The 23,287-nt window shown below is 37.2% G+C and overlaps 1 protein-coding gene across 5 annotated transcripts in view; it reads right to left on the bottom strand.

Moving 5' to 3' along the window:
* LOC128982890 (misshapen-like kinase 1) overlaps positions 1 to 23,287 on the bottom strand; it is a 109,745-nt gene that overhangs the window by 20,326 nt on the left and 66,132 nt on the right. For all 5 annotated transcript variants that reach the window (XM_054401942.1, XM_054401943.1, XM_054401944.1 and 2 more), the window contains 6 exons: positions 21,642 to 21,770; positions 18,716 to 18,842; positions 12,051 to 12,316; positions 9,382 to 9,557; positions 6,089 to 6,522; positions 4,095 to 4,166 (listed from right to left, as the gene is read on the bottom strand). In XM_054401942.1, the coding sequence (XP_054257917.1) occupies positions 4,095 to 4,166; positions 6,089 to 6,522; positions 9,382 to 9,557; positions 12,051 to 12,316; positions 18,716 to 18,842; positions 21,642 to 21,770 (1,204 nt within the window). The remainder of the gene's footprint in view (positions 1 to 4,094; positions 4,167 to 6,088; positions 6,523 to 9,381; positions 9,558 to 12,050; positions 12,317 to 18,715; positions 18,843 to 21,641; positions 21,771 to 23,287) is intronic.

Genomic DNA, 23,287 nt, shown 5'->3' with positions numbered 1-23,287 from the left:
AAAGGAGGGTCTGTAATATTGAACTGTTTTAACCTCCCAATGCCTGCGTCAGCCAGTTGCCTCACCATGGAATATTCCCATCAGCCATGACTCGACGCCAGGCGCCAGGCCAATGTTCCCAGAATTATAACGCGCATGACTGGAATTCGCTGAGCTCTGCTCAGCAAATTCCTCGCTGAACCCAGTAACTGTGCAACTACAGTTTGTCTAACGCCCCGAGTGATCGTTAGGCTGCAGCACTGTCCAGCGTTGAACTGGCGTCAAGCGGCATAGCCGCAACGTTGATTGGCTGCTGCCTCTCCACGGCCAACTTGGCTACAGACGGAGAGCACTCCTCGGGAGGCTATGTTTCCCCTCTTTTCTAAATTGGAATTAATCATGACAATCTTCATCTTGGCATTGTAAACCTATAACTTAACCTAATTTGGAATTGTATTTTCTCATAAGCTAGTACTTTATGATTATAAATTTGTTAATAAGTAGTTTGTAGTTTCATTCGGCAACCTGTCACAATATACTATTTTAAAGAAATGAGGTACCGTACATTAGAGTCCCGCAAACTCGGCACTCGATAACCCGGCAGTCTGAATAACTCGGCCATAACCTGGCTCAGAAAATTAGTGATTTTTCGAGTCCACGTTAATCATGGACTCAAGCCAGCTTAAGTCAAATTATTCGCAAATCGTACTAAGTACTCGTTGTACTATATCTGATGACTTAATACTGACTTGTAATCTATATATATATAAAGCTCAAATACCACTGACTCATTCATTCATTCATTCACTCACTCATCACGAAATCTCAGAAACCATAAGACCTAGGAACCTGAAACTTGGCAGGCATCTTCCTTTTGGGTAGTAGACGCTCACTAAGAAAGGATTTTACCCTCCGACCTCTGGGCTTCGCCCCAGCGGCTCTGGAGTTTCCCATGTTAACCTTATGAGAAATGGAATTAATGAATCTTAACAGCTGTTTCAATTGAACAAGTTGGTTCTGTTATATGAAGTTCAATAGCATTAAAGTTACAAGGATTACCAACAGGGTGCAGCACTATTATTTCTTTTACATTTATGACTACAGCTAATTTGCAACCAAAAGGTGAGTGAGCGTAGCGAACGAACTTCAACCTGGAGGCGAGTTAGCGTAGCGAACGAGCTAACCTGAAGGCAAGTGAGCGCAGCGAACGAGCTCCAACCTAAAGGTGAGTGAGCGTAGCGAACGAGCTCCAACCTAAAGGTGAGTGAGCGTAGTGAACGAACTTCAACCAGGACGTGATTGAGCCATGCGAACAAGATCATCTTGAAAATTAAGAAGTTAATCGGGGCAAAGCCCTCAGGTTACAGCTAGATGTATTCCCTTTCTCGTGGGGTATCTGTGTCTATACTCTTAGTTGTTACCCACGGGCTTCACCCCGTTTGACTTCATAAGTATTAATAAAACAATTGATTGGTTAGGTTAAGCTGAAATAAACAAAATTACTGTATCCTGTTTTGTTTATTTCAGCTTAACTTAACCAATCAATAATTTTATTAATACTTATGAAGTCAAATGGGGTGAAGCCCGTGGGTAACAGCTAGTTATGAATTCCCTGTAATATAAATATAAATGAAAAAGGCGGTTAAAAAGCTTAACAATTGTATTGTTCTTATTTTTAACCCTAGTTCCCGATAGCCCGGCATTTCACAAACTCGGCACCCTTCCAGTCCACATTACGCCGAGTTTGCGGGACTCTACTGTATAGTAATTTGTAACAAATCTTATTCTCTTTCAGAATAATACCTTCCACATTGGTCAATTTTCTCACCATTTAAAAGTTATTTGCAAAAAAGCTTTTAAGCAACTTTTGAATTTAAGTGGTGATTCAGTTTTAATTCTAATAATCTAATTCAGTGATTTAATTAAGTTATAAAAATTCAGCATTAAACTCTTCAAGTGCCATTTTAAACTCAAACAACATTTAACACAAAAGCTACAGTATATGGAATACCCTACACCACAGGGAAATAATAAATACCCCCACCGCAGCAAACCTGCAGACTAAGTGAATTTCCATTTGCTTGATTGGATTTACACAAAAATGTCTCCTTAAAAATATCACATTTATTCATTATTTAAATAACATTAATTTAACGAGTACTTAGGTTTGCTGCAACAGGAGAGGGTAAAAATGTGTTTTTTTTTGTAAAGTTTTTATACTTTAGAATGAAATGAATGCATTTTCCAAATTTGATCAAAATATGTTCATAAACAAGCAAAGTACAACAGTTTACTTATTCTCCATAAGAATAACATGGGAATTTTAAATTTACATTTTTTTGGAATTTTCTCCGTAACCATTAGGCGCATAATAACGCTTCAATATACTAAATTATTTGTTTTTTTAAGCTCTACAAAATGGTTTGGAAAGAAAATGTTAAATTTTAAATTTTTAGGGTTAAAAATGGGAAAAAACAATTTTTACCCCACATAACCCTCCATAATCACCTGTTCCCATAGTCCGATCATGCTGGTTCGCGAACTCGTTCGAATAAACGTAGGTTTACACGTTTGTACCAAATTTCATCAAAATCGGATGAGTTTTGTTCGAGTTATCGCGCTAACGGACACATATATAAATATATATATATGAATTTGAACGGATGGTGTTTTTGGCCTCTAGGGACCTCAAAACGAAAAAGTAAATCGGTCCCGGGTCCAGGTCTTAACATGAGTACTACGGTAATAGCTTATTCCCTATATGGGAAATTCGCTAAAATTACTTCTCTGTGCCTACACTATCCCTGTTTGAAATAGGGATGCGTGTGGACAGTCTAGTCAAGTAGCGGGGAGTTGAACAAATCAACAACTGGGCCTAGTAACTCGTCTGACATAATCGACCTGTGTAAACCAGGCTTTCATGTCGTATATATAAAAGCAATAAATTTAATTTATTGTATATAAGAGTTTTAGTAACTTAAACTTGTCTCAAACAAAATATAATATTTTAAAAGTAAAAGGTTGCCATATTGCATTATTCATTTTGCCTAAGAATCAAACACTATAAAAATGTGCAATTTGCGCACGGGACCCCTCATGTATTTATAAAAATGTATTATTTATTTAATCCGAGCAAAGTTTGAGTCTCCCAGTTATATCAGACGCTAAGGGCACTATCCCGACCACGACCACGATCACGACTCTGACTGGTCGGATACGGCCAGTTTTATAATAGGCGTAAATCGAACAGGCTGACTGGTCGGACCCTGGTGGCACGACCAATGTCTTTGCAGTTTGTTCGGGCCCGACCCGCTGGCTGTTGCAGCCAAAAATAGCACACAATGTAATGGGATGACGCGCACTACCCCCGACTTGCCTCCAACCCGACCAGTACACCACTCCTATACACCGTTTTTCTTCACTTCCTATACACTGTCTCAAAGAAGTGTCTTGTCTCCTGATTTCACCAGCAACTTTTCTATGTAAGTCATCAACGCTTTTAACAGACATTCTTGTGTAATTAAAAACCGCCTGTCTTCATATTGACGTAGCTCTTCATAAAATGTTGCAAACTGCCCTTTTGTAGACCTGACAGTTAACAATGGATGTACCCAGTATCGTTTCTTCTTCCACTTAACGTACCTACGATACAAATGCAACACATCAACTACTTCTTCAACATCCATCTTGTCGTGCTCTGGTCGCATGGTGAACGACAACGACTGGTTGGGCGTTTGGTCGTGGTTGTGGTCGGATAGTGCGCGCCGGCATTAAACGGTTTGAGATAGGACACATGTTGTACCGGTATCACATTTTTTGCTTGTTTTGACCTCCCAAATAATCTGGTAAAGTTTGTCGTAGTTGAAGCTGGACACACTGTATATAAAGCATATATATATATTTATTTATTTAATATAAGAATTAGAACGGATGGTGTTTTTGGCCTATGGGGACGTCAAAACAAAAAGAATAATCGGTCCTGGGTTTATCTTACCATGAGACCTACGGTAATAGATTATTCCCTATAGGAAATTAGTTAATATTCCTTATATTAAAACCCTTATTAAACGAAGATATGTTCTTTTTAGTATTGAAAAAATTAACCTCTAACTCACCAGCATGACAACATCATCTTTGGTTTTATTTGATCCCGAAACAGGGGTGATGGTGATTTCATTTCGATTTTTCTGCAATAGAAAAACATGTTTTAATCACTATTGTCACTAAGGACCGTTTTTATAAAAGGGCCCAGGGGTACAAGAGGGCTGCAAGCAAGAGAATAGATTTTAAATTGTATGCTAATAGAATCCTCCCCACTCTCGGTTCTTATCACTGAGCTATAATGAATAGGCATATCTGGGGATAGCACTTCTCGAGGAGATTTTGTGCTAATGGCCACCATTTTGTAGTGGCATGAAGCTAAAGTGAATAAGAGTAAAACCCAACCACATTAACATTATTTGTTAAATCATATTGATTGTTGCTTACTGCAAACAATTTATTTTACTTGACGTTAAACAATTTGAGCTTGTAGTTTTACTTGAATATTACAAGGGCTTCAACTGAATTCATTAGCAGAGAGCTGTTGGAAGAACTGAAACTCAATGAAGTGTTTTAATCTCTGGATAAGTACAACTCTAGCTAACTCTTTACCAAAGGCTGGTTTGAAGTAGTCAAACTCTAAACTACAGTAGAACCCCAGTTAACCGAAATAAAGGGGGGAGAGCTGTTTCGGATGACCAATTTTTCGGTTAACCCGTCAAATGCTAAAAATAGCATATGTACTGCCATGGTGAGTTGGAAAAATGAATTTAAAACAATATCTTTATAATACAGTGTTTTATTTCAGCTAAATAAATGTTACAATGGGTTAGAAAACACTTAAAGCAAAACAACTGAAGTTACTAAAGCCTTTTACATTACGTATTACTTATATTTTAGTCCTGTATTACAGTACAGTAGAACCCCGGTTAACCAAAACGGTTCCATAAAATAATACAGGGCTAAAATATAAGTAATAACAACGCTTTAGTAACTTCCGTTGTTTAGTTTAAAGTATTTTATAACCCATTGTAACATTTCTGTAGCTAAAATAAAATATTGTATTGTATTATATAGATATTGTTTTAAATTTATTTTCTAACTCACCGTGGTATATAGGCTATTTTTAGCATATGACAGGTTAAACAAAAAAAAAAAATTGGTTATCCAAAACGGCTCTCCCCCCTTTATTACGGTTAACCAGGGTTCTACTGTATATTATGGAACAGTTTCGGTTAAACCAAATTCGGTTAACCAGGGTTTTACGGTAGTAATACTTCAAGTATAATAACTAGTTCAGTGGTTCACACTCATAACTCATCACAACTACTGCCTGCATGTTGCTACTTGAACATTTGAGTGAAGATTTGTTTGTCAATTGTTTTCAAACTTTTTGCAAACATCGAATTGCAGTATAGAATAGTTTTTTTCGTTTGTTGCAAAATCTTTCCGCAAAAAATTAGAAACATTTGGTGAGTCGGTGGCTCAGTTGGTAACGTCACAGACTTCGTGCCCAAAGCAGCGATGTCGTGGGTTCGGATCCTGGTCACTGCCGCAAACATTTATCAGTACAGTTCACCTTCGTACTGTACCGGCTCACCCCTTGCTTTGCTAGATACGTTCCACGCACAGATCTGTAGTCTATGTGGACGGGCAAATGCAAGGTTAAAAGAGGCCGCCAACCTCTTTTTTCAACAAAAAATAAATAAAATAAAATAAAAAACACTCAGCAAACAAATCTTCATGTGAGCACAAAGCTTAAGAGACTTTCTGTACAATGAGATCTTGGAGCCTTGGGTGATTATAAGAATACTGAGAGTTATGAGAAAAATGCACAAGAGAATAAAATGAAAAATGTACATACTATGTCACATACAAACCAATGAACATCTAAGGAGAAGCCAAGTCTGTCATTTGAAATCTTGGACAATTATTTTAAAATATATGTACAGGTTTAAAAACATCTTAACATATAGTAACCTTTGTGCTATGAAGCAGACATCTTAAAATAATAAAACGTCACCTAAAACTAATCACTTTTTCCTAATAACAAAACAAATAAAGTTACCTTGGATGAGGAGAGTATTTCTGAAATGTTGACTCCGCGTTGGTGGGGGGGCACGTGATGGTGCGGTGGTCGGAAGGTAGGTGTTGGAGGTAAGGGAGCAGAAGTGGGGTTCCTCTCAGGGGCAGTGAGTAGACGGGCAAGGGTGGGTGAGAAAGTGGTAGCTCTGGGACCCGGGTTGGACTTGGTCAGTATACCATGCAATAGAGAGGAGTGTGGAGGTGGGGCCGGAGGTGAGTGAGGAGCAGAGACAGGGTGAAGTGTCACCTCGGGGTAGGGAGGGGGAGGAGGTGGTGGCTTGTTGGGTTGGGACATTTTGGCAAATTGGACAAGAGCATCTTTAAAACTCAAGCCACCAGAGCCTGGGCCTGAGAGCATGTCTAAGTGATGGCTACCACGTGAGGAGTCTGCACTCGACGGCCTCGAACTATCCTGACCTGCCCAACAGCCATCACACTTTATGTTAATAATACTAAACCATATGTGATGCATTTAATAAATCTTTTTAAATCCATTATTTTAGCCCCTGAGCTGCACCTTAACTAAAAAATAGGCTTTACCTTCGTCAAACAGCTCAAATGTTGTAACTATTGGTTATAGAATCCTCCAGTCTTGCTTGGAAAATGAAAATGTCAACCAGTACCATTTGTGCGACAAGCCTATTCGTATTTGTAAACTATATTGGTATTGTAAATATTTGTGTGTGTTATCTAACTTCAACTTCGCTACTTTAGCCGAGATTTGTGTCTGATGATGGATGGCATTGTGTTACTGAAACGGCCGTAACCAATAGTTACAAGATTTGAGCTGCTTGACGAAGGTAAAGTCTACTTTTTAGTTAATAAATATAATATTAAATAAAGGGTTGGATTGTTTTCCCAAGCATATAAAATTTGTTTGAAGATTGTTACAACTGAACCAAGTGTTAACAGCAGCAAAACCTGAAATTGTTTAAAAGTTTTAAGTTATTAAACATTTTACATGGATATATACTCTTACAACAAATTGAAGGTATTCAACAAAATTGTATGTATTTAGTTATGAATATTTTTATTTTATTTTAACACGTTCGCTGATGACCGCTAGATGCCGGGACGGCGCCAGGAGCTGAACTAACGCTCGCCGCTGCGTAACATTGCCGCCGATACACTGAATTACAGTAAAAACAACAGTAGTTATACTGGATGCCAATGTTCTGCAATAAAACGGGCTTTGAAATGAAATGAAAATCGTTTATTTTTTCAGGCAAAGTTAGGGCCACATGGCCCCTTTCTTACACTTAACCTGACATTCAAAAATATAACAAAAATTATGTTACATTGGGATAACTTAATCTAATTAAACATAAAAATATTTAACAATTCAAGAACCTACATTTCTCAGAAAAAAAGAAAAAACATACAAATTTAACAAAAAATAAAAATAAAAAAACACATTTACACACTCTCCCATAAACGCATCAGCAAACACGCAAAACAACAGTAGCCCTAGGACACGCCAGCCGAGGCCATCTTCTCAAAATAGATTTTTTTCAGTGCCGCCACAAACTGGGAACGTTTTTCAAGTGTCTTAATGGGTTCCACAGACGACAAGCGGTAACAACAAAAGCCCTGATATAAGCTGTGGTCACATGATGAGGTATACACAATAAATAAATAAATAGCTTTGGACATAGTATTAAGTGATTCTGATAGATAGCAGCAGTACCCAGGTTGCAGTTGGTAAAGTAGTGTCGCTATCTACCAGGAAAGAGGTGGTACAAAGCCATGTTCCAAATGACCCTGGTGGTGATTTTGGGAAACTATATTTTTTATTGTCAGAAAAGTACGTCCCCTCGAGCTGCAAAGAAATATAGGACCCTCGTGACATGCTGGCTGTTCCAAGGAAACGTTAGACAACAATGAACGGTGACGTTCCGGAACGTTCCTAGCTCCTGGCGCCTTGGCCCGGCTGACGTTCCGGAACGTCCGTAGCAGCGAACGTGTTAAGACAGCTCGAGACTCAAGATTCAAGATGTCTTTATTAACACAGTACAAATTTTCGTACATGAATAGTGTCTTTTGTTACTTACTACCTAAATTAGCAATAAGAAACATTTAAACAAAATACTATAGGCTACATTATTTTAAATTGAAATTACTATAATCTTCTATTTTGTAAGGTGCAAGGTCAAGTAAGAATGCCTTCAGTTTTTTCATAAATTTAGATTTGCCTTTTTCTTTTTTTAAAAAGCAAGAAAGTTTTCTAAAAAAATAGTTTCCAATATAAGAAGGTTTATTTTTTTAAAAGTTCAAGTCTTGGTTTTTCTTTAGCTAAATAATTTTTACCCCTTGTATTATAATTATGCACAGGCAATTCTTGAGTCTCAGCAATATTTAAAAAATATTTAATTGTTTCAAAAATATATAAGGCCTGAACTGTAAACATGCCCATCCCTTTAAAATAAGATTTGACGGACTGGTTATATTTTAATTTATGTATTATCCTGATAGCTTTTTTTTGTATTTTCAAAATCTTTTTAAATTCTTTTTCTTTGTCCCACCATAAATACTAATTCCATAGTTAATATGTGATTCAATATGAGCATGATATATCATTTTAAGGACTGATCCTTCACAGAGATATGACATTGTTCTTAGGACGAATATACCAGAATTTAGTTTTTTTATTAAATACTCAACATGTTTATTCCAGCTTAAATCCTCATCTATTATCAAACCCAATAGTTTTGAGGTTTTAACTTTAGCAATGGAATTTGTATCTATATCTAACTCTATACTTTTATCATTTTTGTCTTTTTTTGTTTTGAAAAGAATGAAATTAGTTTTACTAGTATTAAGTACTAAATTATGGTCTTTTAAAAACTGATTCAGACTTTTTAATTCTGATTTAGCAGACATTTCTAAATCAGTTAGGGATTTCCCAGTTGTGTTAAGATTAATATCATCTGCATATATACTTATCTTACTACCTGGGTCTTTTAGAGAATTTGGAAGATTTTTAAGGTAACATATGAATAAAAGGGACCAAGAATCGATCCCTGTGGGACACCAGATGATATCTTTGATAATTAGATCTTGTTTTTTGGATGATGTTATTTTTTGACAAAGTTGATATTTCCACAAATTGGTAACGTTCCTCTAAGTATGATTTAAACCATTTGAGAGTGACTCCTTTAATACCCAAATTATCAAGTTTAGCTATTAATTGACTAAAAATCATTAGATAGATTTTGATCCTTCAAGTAAATAACCTCAACATCTAATGCATATAGTGACTACATTTCAAACACTGACCCATGAAAGGAGGGTTCTCCCTGACATGGGAGCCGGAGCCGAGGGCCATGTTAGCCATGCTCATTAGGGCTGGGCTACCAGATATCCTGGTGTTGACAGCAGGGGGGGGACCTGAGCCCCCCTCCGGCCCCCGCATCCTACGACCTCGGCGGGGCACGTTCTCTGGGTGTCGAGACCTGTCAACAGACACAGTTACAATCATATAGGCGATTTAAGGGTAGGCCTACATTCACACGTAAAAAAATTAAATCTTGGATGATAAATTACAATTGGAAACTTGTACTGTTTCCAATTATTTTTTAATTTGAGTAGCTACTTTGTACGAAATTCTGTGGTACACACTCTTTTAGGTTCCCCCCTCCTATTGTTAATTCAGTTAAAAAAGTTGGAAATAAAATATTTTTTATAAAAAATATTTTACTTGAATTCAAAACTTGATAGGTATTCTCTTAGGTCAGGCGTATCCTGAGAGGCGCCTGGCGCAGCACACGGCAGAAAACTGTGCGGTCATGTTTCCTTATGGCGCAGCGTAAGCTGAGACACACGTTTGTATGTCTAAAGTGCACACAAGAGCCGGCATGTCAAACTTTGTAGCACAAATATAGATTTTTGCAAACACACCTCGCATCTTGTGGTCAAGATGGCAAAGAACGAGTGACTGATTGAGTGTGTGCATGCGAATTATCGTGTGATGTTAACCAAGAAGATGCAAAATGGCATGATTTGACTATCGGAAAGGAGTTTTATGATAAAAAATCATTGTTTTTCCCATTTTTTGTCCCAAATAACATAAAGCAACATTTCTTAAAACTAGATTTAGAGTTTTAAAATCTAGACTGTTCAGCATAACGAAGCTTTATAGTAAACTTAATAACCACAGTAAACATAAAAAAAAACTGAACATGTGAAACTCACACATTATTTTTAACTGTTGTTTGAATTCACTAAAAATACGTTAAAATTAATGTAATTTAAATAGGGGAAAAATCCAATCCCATATCGGACTCAGAGGAGTTAATACTATCGCTGATCTTGATGACTGAGCCTCAATATGCGCTAATCAAACATTCGTGTGAAGCGTAGCTTACGCTGCTGAAATTGGCTTGCGTGCGTTGAATCACCTGAGTCTCCCTCAGCATACGCCCGGCCTTGAGCCGTGGAAAATGTAAACTAAGACTTGTTAAAACTATTAGCTTTAACAATTGATAGAACTAGACTTTCCATTCCAACGATAAAGTAGTGGTGGTCTTTAAAATCAAAATCAGCCTGTAGTAATTGAGTTGAGCCATAGCCACCATACTGATAGGGCAAATTATTGTAAGCTATAGCATCTGTTAATATGTAACATCCACTAACTCTTATCAGTAATAAAAACTAAGGCAGTAAATAGAATTTTTGACTGTAGCTTCCTCTATGAGTGGCTCATTCAACTGTTATTTAAAAAAAATTGCTACAGCTGGTCCATGTAAATGGGACGTCTACTTCAGTATTCAAAATTAAATGCTATTACTTGATAAAAGACATTACAAATCTATTATTCAAAGGATATTTTGTATATTTTACGTCTTGGAACATGCATATTTTTCAATACAAATTAAAAATCAGTACAGAAATTAAATTTAATGTTAATCCAAACAGTTGCCAAATCCAACCTTGCCAATGTTTTGTGTTACTACAAAGTATTGAAATGATTACACACAATATTGTTTAGAAGGTAAAACACAAACATAAGAAAACTATCTTAACTCAAGAGATGATAAATCCAACACTCAACTATCCAACTCACAGGTTATTGTTATCCTTGTGAGAATAATTTTTCTGAACGACCGCATTTAAAAATGTGAAAACATTTTATTTAAAATAAATCACCTAGTTTTCATTTTCACTAAATGCTAGCAAGTTAAGATTTAAATACAAATTTTAAATATTGCCTGTAATTGTTTAGCAACTTGTAAAATAAATAAGGTGTCCCTAACAGAAGATTAAATGCTCTGCAACTTTTAGAAGATTGGTCCTAATATAATGGCAAGATTTGTTTATTTTTTAAAGAATTGTTACAAGGCATAATACTTTTTAAAAAGTACCTATTTATTTTTTAACACCCTTATAATTTTCACAGGAAGATTCCAAAAGCATTATAGTGTGGTGGATTGCACAATAAAATATTATTTTTCCAACTTAAAGCTGTAGACATTATTACACTGTAAAAAAAAATATATCTTCGTTTATCTGAATGTATGGACAGAATACAAAACCGTCAACACACATCATTGGACACAGCATTTTGACTGTAGGCTATGCTTTTGTAGTTTAACAACATTTAGATTATCACAAAGGAATCTGATTTATCCAAAAGAAAATAACTACACATGATTTGACAATCATGGAACATTTTGTAAGAGTAGTAGAGAATTTCATTGGTGAAAGGGGATTTCTTCAAGGTCAAGAAATGGAAGAATAAATTTTATAAATTTACTTAATATTTCAATTTTGTTAAAAATTATATTTTTATTCTTTGCAAAAAAATGTCCTAACCACCCGTTAAAATTTGTTTAGACATAAAACTGAAAATTTCAAAAACAAAAGGGGAAGTAACTTTAAAAAAAAGTTAAATGTTTTTATACTAAAGAACGGCTAGTGTGTATTGGGTAGGTTAGGACGGTATGTACCTATAGTCCGCGATGATGGATTTAACATCAAGGATTGGCCCTTGCCTTCCTTCTCCAACGATAGGTTCCTGAGGTCCCGGTTTGGGCAGGATGGGTCGCTGCTGAGGTCGCGGGGCCATGCTGCGGGGCTCTGGCAGGCGGGGGGGACCCCGTCCGTAGGGTCCTGGACCTGACGACACTATTGGAACCATCATCAAACTCCCGTTGTTTGTGTTACCTGACGAACTCGGTGGTTGATGAGTGTTGTTGATGTTAATGACTTTCGGCTGAAAAATATTGGTTAAGTTTAGTCACAGAAAACATACTACTATAACCCAGAATGCTAACCGCATGGTAAAAAGCATTAAGTACTTTGAGAGAGCTCTGCCTGTCAATTCGTAGACAGCACCACGATAGTTTAGACTGATTATCGAAATGTGCTTTAAAAAATAGTCCTCAGCAAGTTTAAAATCAATTATAGGCTACATTAAACTATAGTCCAGGCAATGAAGACAAAAATACCAAATAGGGGAAAAGATTCATGTACAGTAGAATGTCAATAATTAGGATTAATTAGGACCGGACCCCCTCCGAATTATTGAAGTTATCTTATAAAAGGGCCACCAGCACCAATTGAGTAGACAACTTTTAAAAATTTTCTATTATAGATACAGTAAAGAATTTAAAAGAGAAAAGCACTGTAGTAGAACCTCGATTTACCGGGGGCGGATCAACCATGGTCAATAGATATCACTAAAATAATTACATAACCTCCTCATCCAAGAAAATGCCATGAAAAGTTTTAAAATTGTATTTCATACTTATAGCATACTTGCTGCTGTACCCGTGCTTTGCAACGGGAAGAGGACACAAAATAGAAACATTTTAATTTGATCTTTACATTTGTTGTATAAAAAAAAGTTACACATCCACTAACGCTTGGCTGCACTTTAGTATCCATTGACATAAATTAAAAAATATATTCTATAATGAAGTTTTATATTAAATTTAATAGTACTGCACCCTGTTGGTAAACCTTATAACTTGTTAATGCTAAATGTCGCATTGGTGTGCGGTGGTCTCAGACAAAAGACACAAACCGGAGGGAAAACTAAATTCAGTCACCCGTAGACCAGTATTGTGAAAAGCCAGAGATTGTGTGGTGTGAATAAAATGGATGAGGAAGTGGGCGTAGCAATATGTTGTGGAACTGTATACAACTTGCAGAATTAAACGAAGGAAGGGAGCATACATTTTCTGTATTTTCTGCATAAATCTAAAATGAACGACTACTAACTGTAAAGAAAATTATTACAATATATGGAATAAGCTGAAATATTTGAAATCGAAATAATATTTTTATTATTTTCTGCATAAATAAAAAAAAAACAACTACTAACTGTAAGAAAAATTATTACAATACTAGTGTACACGATGCTCAGAATCGAGCAATTACGAAGAAGTAAAGTAGTTATTTAAAAACAAATAATTGTCATCATAACTTCCGATGAGTTTAAAAGACTCAACTCATAGATTACGTACCTAACAGTTCCATATAATCAACATTTCTTGTAAATATTTTATAATTTTTCAACAGCTGATCTGGGTTTTTAAATGTTTCCAACTTATAGCCGTATTAGGTTGTCCATGTTGATCTTTGTCAATGATAATGTAGTCTGCGTACTGCGTGGTACCACCCATTGTCGATAAAGTTTACAAATTTCAGTCAATTTGTTATAGCTATAACATATATTGTTTACATGACTAAGAACTACCTGATTTTCTGCATAACTTCTCTGTCGCAATTTATTTTCATCAATTGGCATTCATTTGGATGGTTACCGTTATATCGTAAATTATATTTACCTGAAAAAATGCAGAATTGAAAGGCCTAATGTCGTCCAGATGGTTTTTTGTTTCCCTTAAATGTGAATAATAATGTGAAAAAATGGGAATCCTTCAATGAAAGTTTTATTAAGGTTTCTTGGATGTAGTCACATTCTTTTAAAATCACTTGACTTTTATGAAAACATATATTTAATGATTAATGTCCTTCCCATACCAGTTTAATTCAGACTTAGAGGGGTTTCCTTTGCCAATCATCATAAAGTTAAGTCCATGTTTCCTACAAAAAAGTAGCACTTTGGCTAACATCCTTGTTCATTGTTTGTGGGAATCTTCATATTGTAGCTGTAGGTGTTCTTCTTTATATAGGTTGATAACGATAGTAAATTGTTTTTAAATCTCTATTTCTTCTACTTTGTGGCGTTCTATGACTTTGCTATGTTTCCATGGTTAACAAATCGGTCCTTTCAATGATTTCTCAAGAAATACAGTACTATGTCAATTCATTTTCCTTATTTGGTAAAATATATCAAATTGTCCCAGGCTTTCTCGATTTTTTACATTGTAATATGTACGAATGTAAATTAAAATAGTAAATATTTAGTTTCAACAAAATCAGTAAATGTACCCAATGTGTTTCATTGAATTGAAAAATAAATAACAGCAATTAAATTATACAGCTGATCAAAATGTAAACAATTATGTTCTTCATAAGGATAACATGGGAACTTTCAAAGCCACTGGGGCAGAGCCCAAGGGACTTTTTCAAAAATGTAAGGCCAGTTTGCAAATCTACACGACACGCTCTTTCCAATGAGACGTCAACGGATAAAATCTGTTAAGAAATGGCGGAGGAGTTCAAACGACAAATTTTCATGTAGCATATTAATTATATAGATATAGATAAGTTGAAATATTTGAAATTAAAATAACGTTTTATTATTTTCTGCATGAATTAAAAATGAACTACTTAGGTAACTGTGACAAAAATTATTACAATGTATAGATAAGTTGTACTGTATCATGCCCTCCGCGCATGTGCAGAACTGTTAGTCTGACAGCGTTTTGGCTTCAGAGGAAATATAGGAGGCGATCACAAAAACACCCGAAAACGTCTTCAGACAAAACAACGTGTCTGAAGCCTCCGTCTCATCAGTGTGTGATGTCTCCATTTAACTGCATGGTAGGCCACTCGCTTCTGATGTCATTCGACAAATCGTTTGGCGAAAGATGTTTTGTCTGATCAGTGTGCGGCCGGCCTAGGTACAATTTTTATAAGGATAAATAAAACAAATTCTTTAATATTTGGTTATTAAATTACCGTAAACATACAGCTCTCAATACATAAAATTCCTCAATAAGTTTGAAAAATTAATGAAATTTGATTTTTTCTTGATTTTTAGCAGCAAACGACTTGATTATGTAGAAAATAGAATTTTTGCCGCTCTTACGTGTTTAGTTGAGATGATACTTGCTGATAATTGCTGAGTCTTTGATTCTCTTATCTAATGATCAGTGGCTGATCCAGCCAGGAATCGCAGGGGAAAAGAAATGGAAAAGAATTGCCTGTGACCATGGCAAAATTGTGAACACCTCCCGCTATTACAGAAACATTGTTATTGCCACCTTTGATCGCATCTGAATCGTGATTTGTGAACATCTTTTGTTATCACGGGCACATGATTAACATCATGCGCGATCTCGGCAAAATCCTCAGCGTCTTTCTCCATCACGGGGACATGGTTATCATCATCTGGAATCGCAGAAAAATCTTTAACATCCCGGTTATCTTGAGGACATGATTATTGTCACTTGGATCGCGGAAAAATCTTCAACGACTTTCACCATCACAAGGACATCGTTATCATCAACCGGAAATAACCTTAAAATTTCCTCTGCACGCTTGATAAGTTCGGTCAGAGTCATGCAGTCCTGGCATCGAACCATAAGTTTATATTCAGGACGCACATTCGTGTATATCACATCGATTTTGTCGTGGGATGATATAGACCCTCTCCTTCAAATTAGCATGCTTAACGCGACTACAAAATCTCTAAACGGCTCTTGGTCACTCTGAGTCCGCTTACGTATCTCCTCGTCCAAGTTACGGCGATAACCGAGTGAATTTCGATATTGAATTTCGAAATAGTTACGAAAATCCTGAAAATCGGCCCACGTTTCCCGGTTATTACGATACCATAATAAGGCGTTACTGGTCAACAGTTCCGTTAGAGCCCTGAAGACCTGGTCTGGAGTTAAGGAATATGCCTCCATTAACTCCTCCAAGCGTTCCAGGAACGACACCGGGTCTTTGCGACCATCAAAACGAAGGTTCCACTTGCGCACGACATTGTAAATGGAGGCTCCGTCTAGCGATTGATGGCCTGAAGGGCCAGCGCGGCTCCTTGGATCACCGTCGCGTAATTCGCTGTAGTGCTGTAGTGACAGGTGTTGACGTAGTAACGGCAGTTGTAGTGGTAACAGTGGAAAGGGCGGTAACGGCGGGTATGGTGGTAACGGCGGGAGCGGTAGTAGTTGTAGGCGGGTCGTTGTTTTTGTGCGGCGGCCTTTTCCCTGACTCATCTGGCGTCAGTACATACATAACTGGGAAAAGATACGTCCAAAGGCGCAAAAATAATTCCCAAGGACTCGTTTAAAATTATTATTCTGAAATACAACAGTTGAAGGTAAAGGTTGTTGTCAAAAAATATACAAAAGACGATATAACTGTCGTAGGGACTCATTGTAGAACTCTGATAGGAACGGGGGAAACCTGTAACTGACCAGAAAGATAAGAAGTTAGACGTTAGACTGTTGGTTTTATCTCCAAACAGCAAGCGTATTGATGGTTCGGTAGCGGGTGGACAACTGATCCTCAGGTCTGCTCTTCTGGCCCTTCATCGCCATCGCCCCTAGTGGCGGGGTAGCTAACCAGCGTCCTTCCCTCTACGATGACGTAGGACGGCCTGCCCCTACGATTCCAGTGACAACGCGGGCGCGGCTTACCCTGAACGTAGAAAAGTAATATCTTAAAATGAAACTTCTAAAATCAGGTTTTTACCCCTTGGCGGGTTTTGGGTCGTTACAAGGTCCTAACTGGAAAAACTGAGGGGGGACAGATTTTGATAGCGAGGATAAAAATATGCCTGTTGGAAACAAACTTTTAAAATGAAAATACCAATTCACGTAAGCTTAGCATTTGCAATGACCATCAATATAGGTTCCACTGTGTAAAGGTTTTTTCTGCAGCTCTCAGAGCTTCTGACTTAATTGTCAGGGTAGCTGAGAGGTTATTAATGCTTGCCTTCAAATTTAAAAGTCGCTGGTTTGATTCCAAGCCAGATCCTTACCAGGCCCAGAAGTATTATTTGTCACTAAGCTAAAAATTAATTACGCTATCTATCAAAAGGTTGGCGTTAGATACAGTAGACCCCCTCTTAACCGACCTCGTATTAACCGATAATCGGATTATCCGCCTTCGATCGTGAAATAATACAGTTTGTTTTAACCGACCTTGCTTTGAGAGCAGCTCGTTTTAACCGCCGCTTTCTAGAAATCTCGGCACTTCCGCTCCCACGCTGGGCGATGAGAACTGAACCATACGCTTATCTCCACAGGATATGACTAAGAATAAATTATTTTGTGTTGATTACAAAAAATATAGCATAGCCTATTGTCAGTTTGTCATCATCGTTCGTTATCGTAGCTCGAGCACATTTGATCTGATATGTTATCTGTGCGGCAAATTTAAAACGCCACAAAGTGCGTTACGATTTTGAGAACTGATTATCTTATTGCTGGAGTAAACAAACAACGCAACTTGTAGGGAGGGCAGGGAAGAGGGGTTAACAACTCCAAGGTCAAGCTAGTTTTTGTGCCTCGCTCGAGCCTACAGTGGGAGGTTATAAATAAACATCACTGTCCCTTGTAACAAAATGATTGCTTGTATCTTTAATTTCGACAAAAGGTTTTGACTGTATTACGATGGATTTAGAAAGCATCAGTTAATACATTACAGTACTAAAGTTATTAAGATAGGAATGTTATTGACTGTTGCCTAGTATTATAATATATTCCACTGAAAGTAGGCCTATTAGATTTAACCGTGTTTTGTGTTTATTTGTGACTTTTCTATCAATACGAAAAAGGAGATAAGAGTAGTTTATTTTATAACTAATGCAAATATGACTTCAAAATGTTGATTATATAATTCCAAATGAATAACATTTCATTATGTTATGATTTTATTGATTGCCCGTTTTAACCGACCTTTTGAGTTATCCGACGTAGGTCCGGTCCCATTAGGGTCGGTTAAGAGGGGGTCTACTGTAGTAACAATACAAGTGTTTGGACCGTTCCTTTACAAAAAAACTTCAAGAAATGCCAATAGCGTAAACAATTTAAAATATTTAAAACCCGCTTTTCTGAATCAACAACCATTTCAACTGAACACATTGCTCAGGGCGGCTCCAGGAATAATTTTTTGGGTAGGTCTGACAAGGATCAAGAAAGAGCTTGATCGGGGGAAGAGAGTTTTGAGGAACTTTCCCCGCAAATGAGGGAATTTGAAAATTTAAATGATAAATAATTAGTTTGAATGCTTTCCTTCATTTACATATAATTAAATTTCTTTATTTTTTTATAATTTTGAAATATCTACCAAAATTTTGGGTAGGCCAGAGCCTACCTGGCCTGCCCTCTGGAGCCGCCCCTGACATTGCCGTCCACGGACGGGACCACAGCTAGTGCTTTTTTAATATGTAGACCCTAGCTATATATCATGTACAATGAATGGTGTAATATCTTAAAATGATGCAAAACTATTTGTAGTTAACACATACTTTGTTGCTCACATTGTTTGGAGGCTGTTCTTCTCTTATTCCATTCTCTGACAACACACTGGCCAGTCTCCTTCTACGCAACAGCCTTTCTAACATCTCCTCTTTGAGTTTTCTCAGTCGCAAAATACTGAAATTGAAATAAAACTGTTAATAAATAAATTTAAGCCTCATAATGACAAATAAGTAAATTTATTTTGATTTTTTTTACATATATGCATAAGGTAATTCAGTTACAAAATAAATAATTAAAATACTCTCTTAGAATACAATTAATTAACATTTTTTCAACCAACGACTGAAATAAACCTATAATAATTACCAAAATTATAAAACTGCTTGGAATGATAGTAATTGATACGGTACTGCCAGTTAATAAACAAAGTCTCAGACACTGAAGTAGTCCACAGACAAAAAATCCCTAAGTCGCCTTTAGAAAATAGCAAGTTCTGAATCAATTTTTGCTGATTTGGGCACAGCGCTAATCAATTTAGTCCTATTCTAAAACTACTGTTGGAAAAGCAAAACTGTTAAGTTCCTTTGAGATTTACAGTTATTAAATAAATCCCCTTTACAGGAACAAAGCTTGAGATGTCACTCAATAAAACATCTGGTCTGTCATCAGTGGCGGCGATAGCGGGCCCGCAGGGACCGCGGTGCGGGGGGGCCCGCGAGCTATGGAGGCCCGTGAGCCCTGACCGGGATTTTTCGGGAAATTTTACCGGGACACGGGCCCGCAATTGTGTGACAGGCTCACCCACACGGGGCCACTATCATAACGATATTCATATAAAAATTACCGTACGTTTTTTTATGCCGAAAATTTGTTAAGCCCAGTAAGATCACTAGGAAAAAGTAGTTTACAACAGCTTAACTGACACTATTATTTGGCCGATCGATATAAATTCTCTACCAACTTAAGTAAAAGAATTGTCATCAGTCATGCAGGCTGCATCAACAGTCCTCATGGGCTGCGTGAAGGTGCTATTTATAATAGCGCCGTAGCCGGTATGCCGTATTTAGAACCAATGTGTCCCCGGCCTAGGATAATAAAACATTAATGTTAAACCTCCTAGGCCCCGGTGGGGCACACCAGAGAGGGCCCTCAATGCTGATTTAACTTAATGAACTTGACAATTTTTTACGATCAAATCGGCGAAGTAACCTAGGTGCCTGATGCACTAGCTAATAATTCCATTCTTTCATTGACGCTAAAGAAGGATTTTCGTTTCACTTAATTTCTTACTATTAGAAGGCTGCAATTTAGATTTGTTTACTTCGCACTTTAGACTTGTTTACTTCGAGTCAGGTAAAAAAGTTTACTTACTTATAGGCCTCGGGCCAAATCTGAGCGGTTCAAAATCGGTTTGCTTTGGAAACTGTTGATTTTTATATAATGTCGATTTTCGAGCCGAGCAGAGCCTGTATATAAGCTTGAGAGATCAAGCACAAAGTCAGAAAATCAAGCTCAAGCCGATTTTCTCAGTACAATAATGCCCAATTAAAATTAAAGCTTTTATGTCCGCGAGGATCACGCTCAGGAAATTGAAAGATTAGGCCTACGTTTTTGCCGCGATCGTGGATATCGACGAGAACATTTCCCCGCGGGTGACGATGACGATGTCTCCGCGGTTGCAGGAGACGTTCAATATTTTGCCGGATTCCGGAAGACGTTATTGACATTTTTCTGCAAGCGAGATATATTTAGGATTTTGCCGTGATTCGGAAAAAAATGATTTCCCCGTCACCACGGGTCGCGGGGCGGGAGATTCATATTGCCGCGATCATGGAAGACGATGATGACGCCTTGGGAGATGCTGTACCAAGCTAAAGTGCAAGTTTAGGCGGTAATACATGTGATATAATATTTTTTAAGATTATTGGGAGGCGGCCCGGTGAACAAACTTGCGGGGGGGCCCGCGGGCTCTTATCGCCGCCACTGTCTGTCATAAATACAATTTATAAAAGATGAATACTCTTCATCTTTATTTTGTGCACTATATAGAAGCAGGTTGTTGGCTTGAGAAGTCGGGTTGGTCAAGCTCTGGTCCGGTCATTTATATTAGAGGTGTGAAAGTGGCTCAATTTCCGATCAAAGAAAGTGTCTCTAAAGATTTTCTAAAATTTTAAATTTAACAATTTTGTTGCAATTGTGAGAAATAGTCATGATTTTGCTGCCATTCAGGGAGACGATGATGATACCCCACACCTCCAGAAGTTGTTCATGATTCTGCCGTGATCGCAGAATATGTTCATTACGATCACAGGAGATTTATTAAGATTTTGGAAGAGGGACCCCGACATCCTCTTTTCCTGCGACCTTCTGTAAGTTAATTGCCTTCTCTGTGTAATTTTCTGGGAATGCTCTTGCTATATATTGCAACTCCCTGTCCATTACTCATCCTTATTTGAAACACAGTTGTTGCAGAGAAGGTGCACTAAGTATTGACTTGGGCTGACAAATTGATTGGATATGTGGTTGATAGGGCATATAATGCAAGGTTTTCTGAGAGGGCTGACACTGTTATGAGTATTGAACAATTGAAAAAATTACTTGTAAATATTACTTGTTGACCTGAAAAACATCGTCCATAAAGTTATTTAATTTCCTAGTGAACAATTTTCCTTTCCGTAGACAAACCAGAAGAGTTGATTGTTGCTATATTGGGAGGATAAATTGATGTACCGGTTCGACTTTTTCAAATCCCTGATCACTATGTTTTGGTTTCCCTCCTGTCATATTATCATCAAGACATTCTGTATTTCTTCCATATAAACCAATTTATTGACAGACAGCAGACACTAAAATAAAAACAATGTCAAAATTTAGTTAGTTGTTATATAAGGCAGCAAAATAGTTGCACTTTTTAGCCTGAATATGAAAGAGTAAAGTGAATTACAGTTTCCAGTTTTGAGATTCAAAGTGTACCTGTTCCACTCTAGCTCCTTGGCTCTCAGCAGTTCTCCGAGGGCTCCAATCTCTCTCTGCAGCTTGTCTGCTGCTCGATTCATCTCGTCCACACTCTCAGTACACTCCTCCACATACTCCCTCACCAGCCTGTACACAAACACACCCACACATACATACAAAGTTGTTCAATTTGCAAGTGCTTAACAATCATACCAAAACTTGTATTGAATTTATCTGCATATAGTTGAATAGGGAACATACAATGCAAAATACTGTAACACATATTTTACAGTCCTGCAATCATTCAAACTAGTGTACATGTTGCTCGAATTCGAGCAATTGCAAAGTGTTACAGGAGTTATTTCAAAACGAATAACAGTCATATTTACAATGAGTTTAAAAGAGACAACTCAAAGATTACTGGTGTGTAACTCAGACCATATTTATCTTCGTTATTGATAAACCTAAAGCATTCCGGCCGGTTTTCTCCTTCTCAAAATGCCTCGCTGTACAGGCAACACAGGACATTGATAGAGGGCCAATTGAGAACGAAAGTCGTTTTGGGGTAGTGTTAATGCGCATTTGTAACCTAATAGTTGAGATTGTCCATGGTCAGGTGCTGACTGTGATGAGTTAAGCCTATTAAGCGCCACTGTTCTGTAGCTGCGTTCGTTATCACGATTACGCCTCCTGTCTATGTTTCGTTTTCGTCGCATCGGAGGCATTTAAAAGAAAAAAAAACAACAAATAAACAAATTATAGGTACACAAAACAACGATAAATGCACAAATTTAAGTTAGAATCATGCTAACACGATCCGTCATAACGACACAAAACAACGATAAATACACCAATTTTAGATACAACCTATTCGTGGATACAACCACAACCATACTAACACGATCCGGCTTAGGGGTTATGTTTACACAAACTCAAATAGTAAATAAATGTAATCAATGCGTTTCATTGGATTGAAAAATAAATAACAGCAATTAAATTATACAGCTGATCAAAATGTAAACAATTATGTTCTTCATAAGGATAACATGGGAACTTTCAAAGCCACTGGGGCAGAGCCCAAGGGACTTTTTCAAAAATGTAAGGCAAGTTTGCAAATCTACGCAACACGCTCTTTCCAATGAGACGTCAATGGATAAAATCGGTTAAGAAACGGCGGAGGAGTTCAACCGACAAAGTTTCATGTAGCGTATTAATTATATAGATAATAGCATATGATTTTTTTTATGCCTGTAATTCTATAAATATCTAAATATATAAAAGGCAAAGCCCTCACTGACTGACTGACTCACTCACTCACTCACTCATCACTAATTCTCCCACTTCCCATTTACCTAGGAGGCTGAAATTCGGTACACCGATTCTTTGGGCATCAAATAGGAAAACTAAGTAGTTTTTATTCTGATCGGGCTTTCGGGCTCCGCCCCGGGGGTTCTGGAGTTTCCCATGTTAACCTTATGATTTTTCATATTTAAAAGGAATTTCTTAACAGCTGGTTTCAATTAAACAAGTTGGTTCTGTTCTATGATGTTCAATAGCATTAAAGTTACAAGGATTACCAACAGGGTGCAGCACTATTATTTTTTTATTTTTTTTTATGACTACAGCCAATTTGCAACCAAAAGGTGAGTGAGCGTTGCGAACGA

The sequence above is a fragment of the Macrosteles quadrilineatus genome, unplaced genomic scaffold (genome assembly GCF_028750875.1).
Source record: "Macrosteles quadrilineatus isolate MER2022 unplaced genomic scaffold, UCM_ALF_1.0 Scaffold_1__1_contigs__length_201487025, whole genome shotgun sequence".
In the NCBI taxonomy this organism is placed as follows: domain Eukaryota; kingdom Metazoa; phylum Arthropoda; class Insecta; order Hemiptera; family Cicadellidae; genus Macrosteles; species Macrosteles quadrilineatus.
This window is presented reverse-complemented; position numbering and strand designations above follow the sequence as displayed.